Source organism: Pomacea canaliculata, linkage group LG2 (assembly GCF_003073045.1).
Source record: "Pomacea canaliculata isolate SZHN2017 linkage group LG2, ASM307304v1, whole genome shotgun sequence".
In the NCBI taxonomy this organism is placed as follows: domain Eukaryota; kingdom Metazoa; phylum Mollusca; class Gastropoda; order Architaenioglossa; family Ampullariidae; genus Pomacea; species Pomacea canaliculata.
The window spans coordinates 15,245,766-15,262,110 of record NC_037591.1 but is presented as its reverse complement, the minus strand read 5'-3'; the positions used below and the strand labels follow the sequence as shown (position 1 = coordinate 15,262,110).

General features: G+C 37.8%; 2 protein-coding genes across 2 annotated transcripts; one reads left to right on the top strand and one right to left on the bottom strand.

The window, feature by feature from the left end:
• Positions 1 to 379: 379 nt before the first annotated feature.
• On the top strand, positions 380 to 5,476 carry LOC112557289. Its single transcript, XM_025227054.1, has 7 exons — positions 380 to 526; positions 776 to 1,043; positions 1,441 to 1,679; positions 1,968 to 2,132; positions 2,631 to 2,836; positions 3,618 to 3,862; positions 4,175 to 5,476. The coding sequence occupies exons 2-6, from the start codon at positions 926 to 928 to the stop codon at positions 3,859 to 3,861; spliced, it is 972 nt and encodes a 323-aa protein (XP_025082839.1). The 5' UTR covers positions 380 to 526; positions 776 to 925; the 3' UTR covers position 3,862; positions 4,175 to 5,476.
• On the bottom strand, positions 4,747 to 16,345 carry LOC112557288 (solute carrier family 35 member B1-like). The gene is made up of 8 exons (XM_025227053.1): positions 16,220 to 16,345; positions 11,289 to 11,571; positions 10,312 to 10,415; positions 10,012 to 10,136; positions 9,152 to 9,343; positions 8,503 to 8,629; positions 7,947 to 8,053; positions 4,747 to 7,713 (listed from the first exon to the last, which is right to left on the bottom strand). Exons 2-8 carry the CDS (start codon positions 11,471 to 11,473, stop codon positions 7,513 to 7,515), a joined length of 1,041 nt encoding a protein of 346 aa, XP_025082838.1. The 5' UTR covers positions 11,474 to 11,571; positions 16,220 to 16,345; the 3' UTR covers positions 4,747 to 7,512.

Sequence of the window (16,345 nt, the reverse complement as noted above, 5' to 3'; positions counted from 1 at the left end):
CCTATTTTTTTTTCTAATATGCTGCTGTAAATGAGGATGAAGAACAGTGAAAAGAATGTGTGTGTGTTTGTCCGCCAATTTGTATGAGTGAACATGCCATGTAACTATAGCACTTGCTAGATATGTTACCTACTTTTTTCTTTCTTTTTTTAAACTATACATTTATTTCCGTAGGCGGGATATTGATGAAACTTACACTTTGCTCAGTAATATGGTGTACTAAAGTCAACAAGCAAAAAGACAACGAGAGAGGAGCAACCTGTTGCATACCTTGCTCAACGCACACAATCAATAGACCAGATGGAGGTATACATATATGTCATAGCGAGATACTAACGATTTCTTGGCTGCCATGAATACCTGAATCAGGCACTTGCTGTAGCTAAAGCTGTTTCGTGGTTTTTGAAAATGTATCGATGCACCTAGAAACATCTGGACCTGCCAGGCGTTACATTGTCTGTCCATTTGAACCTGGGTGCTTTTTGCACGGTAAAGGAACAAACAGGAATGAGCGTTGTAAACAGAGGTAAGAGAATCACTTTCATATCAACATTAATTTTAGAAGCCTTGTTTCATAGTGTGTTTTAGAAGCTGTGGTTTTTATTGCTTTAATGACGTTGCTGCGGATCAATGTCACTTTTATCACTTTTATTTATTATTTTGAAAGAGCTTGTTGAAGCCACTTGTCAGTTTTGATAAATGTGAGATGCTACTATTCTTCTCTTTCCCTCTCTCTGATGTGTATATATATATATCAGAATATTGACTCTTGCAGCAATGTTACTGCCGTTCGTTGCAAGTTTCTAGCCCTCGATGAGAGATAACGGAAATTACTGAGCTCACCGGTCGTGAGACACCTGAGACCCAAGTGAGACACCTGAATTTTGATCTACGTGAACGGACCGAATCTAACCACAACTTCAAGATGATGGAAGACCACTGTGTGGGGCTAGTGGCCATGTCCATTGTCAGTATCATCACCTTCTTCATCGGACTCGTTGTCAACTGCTCCAGAATAGCTGTCCAGTTCTCCGCTGTGGAACGTACGAGATTTTATACGAACCAGAAATATGGCGTTTATAATATTTTTCTTTGGTTGTTAAATACCACCATTATCATCATCACATTGTTGTCATCATAACGTTGTCGTCCCCAGTAAATTTACATTGGTTTTTAGTTTTCTTTCATATAATTAATTGCTTGTCTCACCCATAATTACGCCTGACGGTATCCACTCATTTTAACAATATATTCCTATTAAAAGATCAAAAAGGAAATAAATACAATCACTGAACCATAGCTATTCATTAATTTTGGATTTTGGTCCAGTAAACCATAAGACATGTGTTGTTAATGCATGAGAAAAGTGTTCTAAATGTTCAGATTAGCGATAAAAGCAAGTGTTTAATTGTACCCAGGGTGTTTGTATTCTTGTTTTAGTCATCCCTCAACTATTCGAGGAGACCGAAGCCAACGCGACGACAAATTACAAACTTCCTGTGACAACTGAGCTTTGGACAGAAGCTATGTGGATTGTTGTTTACATCTGTCAGATCTTCTGGCTGGTGTATGCACTAACTGCGATCTGTAGACAGACGCCGTCAGGACCAGTCTACAACCACCCCAAGCTACTTCCGGTCACAGTTCACATCTTTTTCGTCATTGCTGTTATCCAACAGGTTGTTTTAAATTGTAGCTTTTATTGACTATTCTTTTGTTTCTCCGTATCTTATCGGCTTGTTAAGGAACGTTACTGCCAGCAGCGACAGAAAGAAAAACGGACATCCGTTTATTCCTTTTTGTTTTTTAAACTGGAAAGATTTTCATGCAATTTATTTATGGAATGCTCACATTTTCTTATTACGAAATTCCTTAATGACCTCTCCAACAACAGTCGGGAATAGATATCACGAAGAGCAGAACATCTTTTGATTGGTTTTTCTCGTAGAATGTTTTTCTTCGTACAGACAGCCTGGCTGATTCTTTACCACCGGAACTTTCTGGCGCTTAGCCTCCTCGTGATTGTCCTCTCTGCCGCCTGCTCGCTTATCTCCCTTAGCGAGGCACTTCGCCAGTTCGACATCAAGCTCAGCGGACTTGTTCAGGAATTTCGAAACTTTGACATTTGGGCAGTAAGCTAAATTTGTTTATTCACATTTATTTATTCCGTGTATGAACAGATTTGGTGTTTTGTTTACCACAAGAAGATCTACAAATAGAATAAAGTGTCTTCCGTTTTTGGTCTCTGAACCAACAGTTTTATCTGTCCTCTGGTTCGATCTTGTTAAATGATCACTTCTGCTTTTTCTATCTTGAAATTCGACGTGATAAGATTGACAGATGCAACGCCTTTAAATAAACAAAGATATTCGATTAGTTAACTGATTGATAAACCGGATGACTTGACTGTACATGGCAAGAGTTTATGACTTGAATGTTTTTAGAAGGGTGATGGACAGAGTACAGATGAAAACTCGGATACTTATACAGTATAGCTACAATCAGATGCACACATGAGTAGCATTTTTAAAGAAGTCAGCATGTATTTGTTTATCTGGGTACAGACTTCAACCATGACAAATAATGAGTATCCTTTCTGTAAAGCGTCATGGTTTTTTTTTTTCGTCAAGGTGCGAATTTTCGCCCACAACGCCCTCGCTCTCCTGACCGTGTGGTTGACCTTGAATGCGACCCTTAACCTCGTGCTCGCTTTGGTCTACTACATGGACTCGAAGACATCCGGAAACGCACTAGCAGTCACGCAGCTTTCCATCCTTGCCTTCGTCATCGTCACCTACACTGCTTTTGACATCTTCGCTCTGGATCGGTGGACTCGGTGAGTGTGGTCGCAGGTGATACATCCTGTCGCTCAACGTCTGCTGTGTGCAAGTTCCAAAACCGTCCTCAGCGACAATGGTTTTAAAATAGTTCTTATTCGTGAATACATATACAGTCCAATTGTAAACAGCAAAAATATCAAATTGATTTATCAATCAACAAAACTATAAACAATAGAATATCTTTTGTTTACCGTTTGAGGACCAAGGGACATATTTGTCCCAAAGATTGAATCAACTTAAAGGGGTGAACTTTGTACTTATCACTGACTTTATATTATTAAGACTACTTATGAAATGTATGAATTAGCTTTGCTGTCAGACTGATGTTTTCAATTTAAAAACCATCCAAAAAATTGAATTTAAAACAGACGAGGTGACAGCAGAGCAAAATGTCTCTAGTCCTACTCGTGGATGTCGCCAACACAATAGTCTTTTTCTGGGTGTCACCTCTCTCGAAGTGCAGAAAGATATAGCATACCAATATAGGAAGAACACAGATAAAAGGGAAAAAATACTTCAGTAATTTCATATTCTTTTCACCTGACCATAGACAGTTGCTCTCTGGGATAAACAATGCGTATTTCATCGCCTCTCTTTGTGTGTGTGTGAGAGAGGAGTAGCTGTAACCATGGTTACTCCTACTGACGGTGGTTTTTGGAAGTGTTTAAGGGAACACTATCAACCGTGAAATTTCTCTGAACCAACTCGCGATTACCTTGACAACCGATTTTGTGTGTGTGTGATGAGTAGTGTATTATGTTTAATGCTACGTTACAGGTACGTTCTGACGCCGTACCTGGCCATTATCATCTTTCTGGCGGGATTACTGCACAAAGACTGGCCCTCGCTGTACGATCCGATCTTCCTCTTCCTCGCCGTTCTTCAGAGCCTGAGCTTTTTGTTCATCCTCGTCAAGGTCGTCGTTATGAGCTTCAGGCACACCTTCATGTTCCATGCAGGCGACTCGGGGAATCTGCGACCTCTCTTACTACCAGAGGAGAGGAAATATGCTTACCCTTGAGGTGCTCGCTTTCTCAACAGATTTTTAAAACTGTTATTTGTGTCTTGGAGACCTACTAATATTATCCACACTCTCCGAACTTCGCAACTTAATCGAGAACATTAAAAAAAAAAGCGAAACGTTTGTGTTTTGCTAGACAATCACGTGAAGACTGAAAACACGGAATGCCATGGAAATGATATGCAAATTCTTGCTGTGTTTAAACAAATGAAAAGTGTTCGTGAAACGTTTCAAATATGTTGTAAATTTTGTTTAAAATAATATATATATACTGCAGAATGTAAAAGCCCATTTATCTCTTGTTATGTTTTAGAAACATGAAAATGGTCCTAGAAATCAGTCTCTACTGTTCAGTTCACAATCAAGACGGGTCGCCACTTTGAAGACGATCATTAACAAACAAGATGCACAGTCCAGTCTGTAAGAGAGACGATGACTGTTGTAGCAGTTCTGCAGAACACGTCAGTTATGGTCATGAGGACATCTGACTGGTCAAGCCATTCCCCCACCAATTATTTTTTATTTCGCAGCCCGTGCATTCAACAATTTTGTTTTTTTTTAATTTATAATTGCTGAGGGAAAGGATGATGATATCTAGATTATCTTTCCCAAGGTGTTATCAACCATATTCTGTTTGCTTTCTCACTAATACAAGCTAACATGAAGTAGTTGGAAGTATAGCCGTGCTGTCATCGCGTCTTTATTGAATCCTTACCATCGTCATTTCTTCTCTCTGTTCTCTCGCGCGAGTGCATTTGATGCAAATTTAATACAGCACAAACTGTAAGCGCTCATACAATTTTAGTGAAGTATTCTGTTTGAAAGGATTTGTCACCACATTTAGCGTTTCCCGTGTTCGCAGCTCAACATCAAGCAGGCAATGGCTAAATGAGGAGCAATTTTATTTTTCTAATAATCTGACAAAGCAAAGTGCAAGATATTATTTCCCTGAATCTGGGATAAGCATTTAAATATCGCCATGCAAAGAAAGAGGTCAAAATTGTGACATACTTAATTAATATATATTCCCACCTCTCCCATTGACTGAGGCTGACACAAGGTATACTATCTTGATGTCTGCGTTGTTGAACTCTATGTATCGTGATATTTGAAGGCATGCATTTCGAAATGAAGGGAGGTATTCACCAGCTTTGGAGATAAAGTATCCTGCACTGAGCTTTACCCAATCATTACAAGAAAACTTGCATCCCTCTAGTCCTTTAACAATGCCTTCCATTTCTTCTACAGGCACACACATGTGGAATTAATAGTTAATTTCAACAATCTATAAACATATAATTGAGAATGAAAAATAAAATCCAGAAGTCTACTGCTAAAATCTTTGAAAAGACGACACCAAAACATTTCCATATTTCCACTTGAAATGTCACAGCAGTTACAAAGAACAAAATCTCAGTACTCTGAGGCATCTGATACACGATTCATTTAGTTTGAATAACTCAACACATACCCATTCAACATCACTAGCTTCGATAAACTATCATTGAAGTAAATGATGTAAGTACCTTTGTTAAAGTCAATTTTGCATGTACATTGTTTTCTTTCTGAAAACGATATGGCACCTCAGAAACAGGAGATAAACCCCATAGGATAATTGTGAAGTCCAGTGTTTTCTGACATGATGGAAAAAAGTTTTTGAATGACCAGTGGCTCTGCCTGATGCAATCAGTCTTCTACCCAGTTCCTTCCCAGTGGCCTAATTTTCTTTTGCACCCAACCAGAACTGCTTGTTGTAGCCCTTTCCCATCCCATATTTTACGGCAATGCTTTATCCGTATAATCGATTGGATTTCTCACGTGCTACCAAAAGACCTCAATTATCGATCATAATAGTTTGGTCAGCTTGGTAGCATGGAGTCTGCGTAAATGCTTAAAGTAACAGAAAGGACTCGTCAGATTCACTTCAAAACTGCACAGAATATAAACACTGGGTTGTATCTTAACATAGTGGGCCCTGTGATGATCTGATGTTGTCAACAGACGTTTGATTACAGCAACAGAGGTCAGAATTTTGCAGCAGTATCCAGAAAGTGAATCTCACAAATTATTGAAATACTTTGATTAACAATATTCTCTTTAGATTTCATGGGCACTACGATGTTATGAATACACCCTCATTCAAAATAATAGATTTTTTTTAAGTCGCCATGCTCAATATAAAGTATTTAATAGATTTTGTTCTCCATCTGAAATAGTGATAGTAACCTGGTATATTTTCTGTAGTTAAAACATTTTTACGCAGCAGGGATACACAATGATGGTATGTGTATGGAATGTTCAAGATTTTATGAATGTTCTATCATTATTTGTTACAGCTTTCCAAAAGTATGGCTTAAACTGGGCTCTAGAAAAGTTTTTTTGATCTTTTATTATGGACATAAAATAATGAGGTATATATCAGACATTTATACACCTAAGGGCTATAATTTAAGAACAGTTTTCATCACCTCTTCATTTGATTATAATGGAATAAGGTATTTTTTGTAATAGTATGCCAATAAAAATTCATATATTCCACTAGCAATTGGAAGAAATGGCAAACTGCTCCAACAATAAAAGTACAGAGATTTTAAAGACAACATATTGCAGCTTCCTTATTGAAGCCAAATATATCTTTTTTCCTTCCAACACACATTTAAATGGGATGTACAATTATATGCTGTATTGTGTGTTATAGGATAGTCCGTTTTATTTGTCAAAATTTTTTCTAATTCTTCAGATTTAATGATAATAGGGCAGCACCTAGGTAGTTTTTGATGTACCTCTCCAACACAGTTCATCATAAGTGCACGGTTATAGCTGTTCCCTCCAGTCACATAGAAGAGACAAATAATATTTCTATAATTCAGTTAACTGAAGGAAACTGGGACACAGATCCATGAACTTGCATGACTGGACGGCTGGCAGACGATATTTTCTTGCATTTGACAACCACGCCCCAAAACCACTATTTTCCTGAGGCGCTCCTGACCTTTACTAAAACGAGGCAGGTGTGTACAAAGCTTCCGGTTTAGTCACATTCATTGTTAAGGCTCGCCGAAAATAACAGCGGAGAACATGGCAAGAGGCTAAGAGTTGGTCTTAGCAGACAGACAGCAATCCACCTATACATGTCCATGATAGATCTTTAGGCAGAAAGTACTACACCCAGTCACATTAAAAATAAATCTCTGGCTAAACCATTAATTCCATATCTTGGACTGAAGAAGTGAACAGAGAGAAAACCATTTTCTTTCATGAAAATGCCCCCAAAACTATACAACAAGTGATTGAATGGAAAAAAAAACCTGTTCTATAAAAGTTATTACAACTTAATGCATTCAGGAGAGAGATGTTGCAAAGATACTTTAATTCCAACAAAGCATATTTTTTTCAAACAAAAATACCCAAGATCCCAACTCATGGATTTTATCTCAAGCTCAAAATACCCTGATTATAACTTAATCAGAATACAAAACACATGGTATTTCCACTTTATGCTCAGAGTTCAGCAGATGGGATTCACATTTCTGAGAAGAAAGTTTGCTAGGAATGGTCAGTTAATGGTATGTGGGCCTGACTTTCTCTCAGATCTGAGGTGTGTTTATGCCAAAAGGAGAATGTATGAAAGGGCCTCTAAGTAACAAATTATCATCTCTTCTTCTTTTCTTTGCCATAAGCACTGTCCAAGCCAAGGCCAATAAAAACAAAGACTGTCCCAATCCACTGTCTCGCAGACATGGGATTCTGAAAGATGATGACTGAGCCCAATATAGTGAAGAACTTGCGTGTGGTCGTGACAATAGAACAAGTCAGAGGCCCAAAAGATGTTACTGTTAAGAAGATGAACATCTGAGAACAAAAAATAAATAAATAAATAAGTACAAGCAAGAATTAAAATATCAAACATACCTTTCATAAGATATATAATAATGCTGGTTTATCTCAGAGAATAAACAAACTACAGGAGTTATTTAATCTGCTAGGGAAAAGAGTGATTAATTAAATTGCAGCCTTTTTCTTTACTCCTAATTTTTATATCAGGGCACATAACATTATGATGTAAATAACCTCTCCAATCTTACCTGTCCAAGAGCACTGGCCAAACTGAAGTTGACCAAGTGGAGGAGTACATAAGGATAGCGACTGGCAAATCCAATAAACTCAAACACTTCCCCTGTGATTATCATACCTGCAAATTTGAACCATCACGATGTTAACCACATTAACAATGGTATGTACAACTTTTATTGCATCATGAGGATGATTTAATACAGAATTATTAACATAACCACTGTACAACCTTCACGTTAATCCTGCAGCAAAAATCATTCCATAAATGGCAGTACCTGGCCTGTAGTTTTTCAGGAGTTTCTGGTCTATTGACACTTTGTACAAAAGAGAAGTAGCAAAACGTTTGGTTCACTGCCAGTATTTATGCCTCATGCATACGTGTGCATGTACAGGTGCACACACACACACACAAATGGAGGCAGCATTCCCAGTGTCAGTGCCAAAGAAAAATGGCATTACAGAACTGCATACAAAAAAAATCAATTACAAAACTGACATCTTAACTAATCACTGCCAGCACTTTATTGTCACTCTTTTGCTAGTATTCTGCTAGATATGATGACTCACCAACTGCAGACCAGCAAACAGACCACATATTCATCCAATACATCATGCTATTGGCAGCTGTTTTGTGGTCACTGCGCATGCGGTCCTGACAAGCCCCAGTCAAGCCATCTAGACCCAGAGACACTAACTGCAAAGCAAACAAAAATTGCATGCCACTGATAAATAGTTGTTCCTAATTTATCTGAAAGGAATCCAAAATTTTAAAAAAAAATCCACATCTTGTTTTACTTATGATGATGAAGTACACAGTAAGTGATCAGAGTCTCTTATTAGATATTATGAGTATGAAATTTCTGATGGACAGAGACCTGTATAATGCATGGATTTTGTACCGATATTAAAATTTGTACATATACATTTGCAAATGTGTCCATGCATATAAATTACTCAAGTATACTTAGTACTTTTTTAAAAAGCTCAAAATTTTGTTTATGCACCATATGCATGTACTGACCTAGATTAGATGTTTTAAGGAATAACACCCCTAAAGATTTTTCTTAGGTAAAACCTTTTTCACAATAACAAGATTTAAATACTGTCCCACACATACGGAAAAATACATTTAATAGGTCTCAACAATAACGATGATAATAATGGAAAAAACGAAAAGAAATAAGCATCATCTGATAACCATACTTTCAATACTAACCAGAAGGAACTCTCCTGTGCCAAGTACATGAGCATCTTCTGCTGTGGAGGAGCGCTGCTCTTTAAACATAAAAAGTGCAACGCCTATCACTATCAGCAACACACAGAAATATTTTGCCCACGGGTAACGCTTATGAGCAAAAAGAACACCAAGAATCATCACTGGAATGGGCTTGATTGATTTTCCCAAAACCTGCAAAACAGAAAAGAGTGAGCAGCACTTGATCTCATGCCCAAAAATTTCTCGTTTGTGTAAAGCAAATGTAAATGCACAGTGACATTAGGAAACACCTACAATACTGTAATGCCATCATGCCTTAGAAAGTAGTGTAATTTATTTTGTCAAAGAACACTAATGTTGCACCGTGATTAGCAAAATTATAATTGTGACTCTATGACCTCAATTTCATGTCAACGTCCATTTAATTTATACAAACCTCCTTTGTGTATGGCTATGCATAAAATACAGCTTATTAGTTTCCTTTAGCTTCAGGAAAGTAAAGCTTGATAACTTTGCTTAGAAGAGCCCTGAGAATCATGATTAACATATGGGACATCACTGTGGGTGTGTAGTAGAGTGTATGGGTGTCAGAGAAAGTACATTTCCCAACTGAGCTTGATTTGCGGTTTTGTGGATGACCTTCGTAGTGATGAATAACTAAAAGTTAATAGAGATTCTATCATATACCAAGATATACTGGTAAATTATACGAGTACAGTATCATTTTTAACACCCTTTTTAAAAGGTCTGTTTGCATTGCATCTCATGGGCATTAGGTATTTACTCATATCCTTGGATGGACTTCATGTGCTGATGGTATGCATTATTTGACTCTAAATGTAATACATAGATTCACTCACCTGTGTTGGGTAAGTCACATGCTGCAGTGCATGGTTGCTAGCTAACATTGCACCAAGATATGACATTGAGCACAAAGCATACAACTTATGTGGTGTGTGATCATGCTCTTTGAAGTAAGTTATTGCTGAAATCAAGAAAAATAATAGCTTGCTGTATGGAATAATAAATATGAAAATAAAGATTAATATTTCATAAAAATCTACTATGTTGAATTCTGACTAAAAAATTATACTAATAAAATATAAGACAAAGCACCATAAAATGCATGCAGGCTTGAACACACACACACAATTACTTACCACATTTGGCAAAGATAGCATTAATGCAGCATTGAATGAAGACCAATGACAAACTGTAGTGAAATTGTTCTACTTTATCACCATCTTGATAGGTGCCTTTTGTTCTGTAATAATAATAAGAACAATAATGTTTAATAGTTAATAATTTATAAAGCAGTTTCCCTAACAATGAAGGTGGGCTCATGACATGAGCATACACTATTAGAAGGCATCAATGCATCTTACAAATTCATTTACCATCATTTAAATCAAAACTCTTTCTTTCACACACATACACACACCGACATATAAACAGATTGGAAGAAACCTAAGTAATCAAAGAAAATTGTCACAGTCACTGTAGCCCAGATAAAAACCCACAACACTAGAATCTCACTGCTGTGGTGACATGCACTTTAACCATTGCACTTCCAACCGCTCCAAAATAATTTAAATAAGAAATGACATTTAATGAACTTATTTAAAATACTTTAACAAAACGAAGGCCACCCCACCAAAAAAATAATGGGGGTTGAATTATTTTGTCTGGTCATTTCATAAGTACACTGTTGTGGTACATGTTTAACTACTCAGCTATTTACTATAGTAAAAACAATTTTTCTTTCTCTCACTATATCTCACACTAACAGCACAACCAACCAGAGACTATAAATAATGTTATTTATAGTCTCTGAACCAACATAACCAAAGGGGTATGTTTCACCACATTGAAACATATACTGGTACATTTTGCATTTATAATTTTTTTTCTTCCTCGCTGACACCATTGTGAATACTCTCAAACAGGTGCTCTCTCTCTCACATACACACAAAGTATCGTAGCGAGTCACCGTTTACAAGCGAAACTGTCGAATGTTTACCCTATCGACAACAGATTGTTAGCAGTAACAACGACCAAAACAGAAAAATAAGACAAGAATGACGATATGATGAACAATAAACTGTAATTATCAAACTTTCAAAATATCTGTACTCACATCTTTTCTTGTAGAATACCATAGTAAAAATAGCAGACAAATATTCCAGCAGCACAGAATAGCAGCTTCGTTCGATTAGCTTCGTCTGCCATTTTCTCCCTAAATGATACGTCAGCTTCGTCTACCGCGACAGTGACAGCTTCCTGTTGATGGCCGAGTACCGCGCGATTTTCACTTGCTGACATGTGTGTAGATTATTCGCGGATCGCCTGTGTGCTGCTCTGTGATTGGTCCAGACGGTCATTGACGTGGTGCTACTCTCTGCTCGTCGTCTGTTTTCTTCCTGAAGAATGCAATGAGTCTTTTGATTGGTTAAGCTCAACGAGTGGGTTTTACTGTCCTCTTTCCACAGGTGTGTTGAAGCTGTTATAATAATTATATTATAATAAACATATTATGTGTACTTGTATCATTCAGGATCACGACCAAGATAGGCATAACGCTGACCAGTAATGATAAATGAGCATTAGGTAACAGTGCACGGTGAGAGACATGCGTGTACTCATCTGAACAATTAACATATATATATAAAGATGATCGAAGTACAAGAAAAAAATGGATACAGATATACGAAGGGGTACAGGTACTATAGACAATGTAGAGATGGAGTAGTTACATAATGGTTCACACGACAGACAATATTGCAAAAGGAGTTATAAGGAAAGTAATTCAGGGATAGTTTACTTATATAGTACTCATTATATGACGGATATATATATTTACAGCGTGAATATCATTTAAGTCATACACTAACCTACATATATAAGTAAATGATACCGAAGGATTGCATAAACGTAATTGTTGTTTGCTATATTGATGCTGTTCTGAAAAGCATCAATTCGATAGCATTAGTCTATGTGCACATGGATCGAGAAACGTACGTACGTCCGATGTGATAAATTCTTAACGTCATCAACAATTCAATTATGCTGGCTGATATATTAACCCTCCTTGCACCACGTGTTTAAACTTAGTCTTCACCGCTTATTCACACATATTTAATTAATTAAGGGATGTGTGTAGATATAGTTAGCTGCGCGTCGATGAAGCACAGCTATCGCGTAATCAGTATAATTGCTTTTTGACAGTAACATGTGCATGCCTTAATTCTTGCCATCTTAACCCCTCAAACTCTGTACCCATTCCCACAATAAAAATGCAAAATGGAAAAAAAGCAGGCAAGCAACTAAACTAATAAAACCTGGTACGCCTATCGACAATGGGTGTATCACACGTCGATCAGGATAACGATTTTCGAGTATATCGCGTTTATCTTTCGAAAAATCTGTACGTGCAGTACGTATATATACATCATTCGTTCTCGAGCGATACCAGGCTAACTTTTCGAGGCTCAACACCGCTTTTAACAACAGGTGCTAATGCAGGTCACTCACTCACCTAAGTTACCTTACCTCGTATAGATAGACTAGATGGGTAACGTATTTGGAGCCGGTTGTCTGAGCTAATTAAGCCTCTTCAATGTTTATGTGCAAACATTCACGGGTAGAAAATTTCTTTTTCAGTTTGTATAAACATGTGCTAAGTAACTGGTTACATCGTCGTCGTCGTCATCATCATCGTCGTCGTCATCATCATCATCATCATCATCTATTATAACACGCTGTGCCACGTATGACGGAGTAAGTTCGGCCACCCCTCTTTCTTTTTCTGGCTCCAGAATGCTTTAATGCCTCTGTCACTTCGCACTCGCACCACGGAATGGACGTCTGTGCTTACTACCTTTAATTGATGCTTTCTAGAATACGTGGACTTGTGTGTGTGGAGTGGGGAGGGGAAAGGGGCCTTTTTGCGTGTGCTTGTCGCGACCGTATACACAGGGCCCTTGAGAACTGAACCATCTGATCCCCGCCTTCTTGCCTTTTTTCCCAATGAACTACATATAACACATTCAACAATAATTTGGTTTGTTCTGGTAATCAAATTTAAGCTAACAATAATTTTTTTGCTTTTTCTTCGTTTTGTAGACAGTACAGTTTAGTGAGCATGGGGTGTTAAAAACGTTGCATTTTTTTTTTCTCATGTCCTTTCTTCTCGCTATTTCGTCTTCTCTCGTCTGGCGATTATAGCACCCGTTATAAAACATCAATCATTTCTTCATTAAATAAATAAACAGATTACTCAAATGCGCTTAAACACTCGAAAGGTCCTTACGGTTCCTATTTCTTTTAGTAATTAAAGATGACAGATCAACGCGCGCGCACACACGCACACCCACATGCATACGCAGAGACGAGCACACCTAACCTAGACCGAAGACAGCTTAAGAGCGATAAATAATTATGGTCTCCGGGACCAGTCTACTTTACTAATGATAGACTGCCCGCCCATCGTGTTGAGAAATCCAGGTCGCACACACGTGTGATGTGGCTACGTACTCCTGTACACATGTGTAAAACTAGTTTTGCTTGGAGCAGTAATATTTACACTAATTCTATTGGCATCCAACTATTTTATACACAAGAACTTGCTGTGTAGTTGAATGTTTGGTGATGGAAAAATAGGGTAAGAAATTGTTTCGTATATCTGTTTACTATGTGTTAATCTAGTTCCTTCCTTTGATGGTCATCCTCCCCTACCGCCATTGGCAGGTTTGTATGTTGGTATCGCTTGTAGTGTTATTGTATGTACGCGCCACACTTTCTTAGAATGTATGAGCTAGTTTGATGACCAACACTGGTCCCTGACCCTGCCATACTCATTGACCAGACAGTGTGCAAGGCTTATGCAGCCCGCAGAACAGCATCTGGCATAGGATGTTAAAATTTATAGAGCCTATAACGCTACTATAAGTGACAAAGTATATGGGAGAAACGGTTATAAAAGCCACCACATTGGTTTGACTGGTTGCTATTGCTGGTGACCAGCATGTCACTGCAGCTATGGGCCTCGCAAACTTAGAGTGCAGCAATATAATAATCGTCTATACGTCCCCCACCCACCCACACACACACATACACACATACACACCGAAATTACTGATATACATCCTCTAAAGCGCTAGGATTGCGTCCAGAGGGAGTTGAATAGAACAGCGCTGACTACTCCCACTCCATTCATCTCCGTCAAGTCTGGGAATAACACACTCTTGAAACTCAAAATCTCCTAGCGTAATTTTGTGATATTCTCCCTCCTAAACACTTGTAAAAAAAGAAAACACACAGACCAGCACACCTTTACAGTTGTGACCCCCGGGTACAACAGTCCCATTGCCCCTTAAACTATCGCGCATTTGAACAAGCACTTTGAAAATAATTGCACTAGTTTAACATATAAACATGAGGGCGATCTCAGGAGCTGAGACTGTAAACGCCTTGAAGTTCTACCGACTGTGCATGGAGTGTTTCCGGCAGTTATTTCAAGTCGAGATCAAAGACATGAAGAAGAAAGAACTCAGGTAGTTGACAGATGAAGAGATACTTTTATGTGGGAGGGAAGTTAACTTAGACACGGGAAAGCAGGTTATGTCAAGTATAGAAAGGGGGAACAAAACTGAATGAACTGAAAACAATACTGTGGTCATTGTTGATTTTTTTTTAAAACACGAAAGTTTTTTTGGTTACTTTTATTTTTATTTATTTTTTTTATAAGAGAACTCACAAATTCTTCGATAAGAAAATATTAGATGATGATGATAATAATAATAAGAAGAATAACAAAAGATGATGCCCAAGGTAAGCATAACTGTAATCGTTCAAAATGTGAATTTATTTGAATACTATTATATACACCAGGGGTGGGCAAATAGCGGCCCGCGGGCCGCATGCGGCCCGCCAAGTGGTTCTCTGCGGCCCGCAGAAGCCCTTTGGCAACACATAAAAAATATTACCGAAAACAAGTTACGCTTAGTCCCTTCCCATGCCTGCTGCGTACGTAATGGCCAGCCTTGATGCACCTGATGAATTACAACTTGAACTGATACACCTTCAATCAGATCATGCATTGAAGGAAAGGTTTTATTCCCTGTCACTGGTTGAGTTTTATAAGTGCCTCTCCAACAAATCATTTCCTTGTTTAAGAGTATTTGCTGCCCAGCTATTTTCAATATTTGGTTCAAGTTACATCTGTGAGCAAAGTTTGTCCTGCATGAATATAAACAAGTCAAAGAACAGGTCATTGCTTTCAGATGCAAACTTGCAGTCAGTTATGAGAGTATCTACCAGTAATTTTGAGCCAAATTTTAAAAGAATTGTTCAGCAAAATTGTATTCAAAAACATTTTTCTCATTAAATTGTGTGTGCTTAATTGTTCATTCTGGTTTTATATTTATTCCTACAGTGTTACATATTTCATGTGCTCATTATTAAATAAATGCGTTTGTTTACAATTTGGCGATTTTACGTTGTTTTTGTATTCAATTACAAGGTGCGGCCCTCGGACTAGTCATGACCCAGCAATGCGGCCCTCGCAACAAAAAAGTTTGCCCACCCCTGATATACACTATATTTTCAATGGAGCTAAAATTAGAATAAATTTTCCGTGATTTATAAACCTTGTTAGCAGAATTTACATAGCTGTTAAATAAATGAAGTTTGTCATTAAAACTTTTACTAAAAAAAAGAGATGTATACTTATAGGATTTCTCCAAAAATAGGCTCAATGCGCCTTACAAAAGAACAAAATAAACAATGAAAAAGATAATGAAAATAAAATAAACAGACCATACATCCTTAGACTAAAACAGAACAATATATGCTGGGAACTGACACCGTTTCCTCTCTGAAAATAGCTTCGTTTTAAATTAAAGTAGAGTGCAGAAACCTTTTATCTCTTTTTATCTTGAAATACATTAAACGGAATTTGAACGAAGTTATTTTCAAACAGGGAAGCTGTATCAGTCCACATAATATGGACTATTACAGAGATCTACTCTCTAACACTAAGCTGGCAAGATAATATTTAGACTGACTCACCTGCAGTGGTCGAGCATAGGCTGTGAAGCGAGACTGCCGTGATTGAGTTCGTCAGACCTGTGCATCAATACTCGGCGCACTGATCAAATCCGCACGGCGAGCGCGCAGGTAATAAGGAATAGGTAT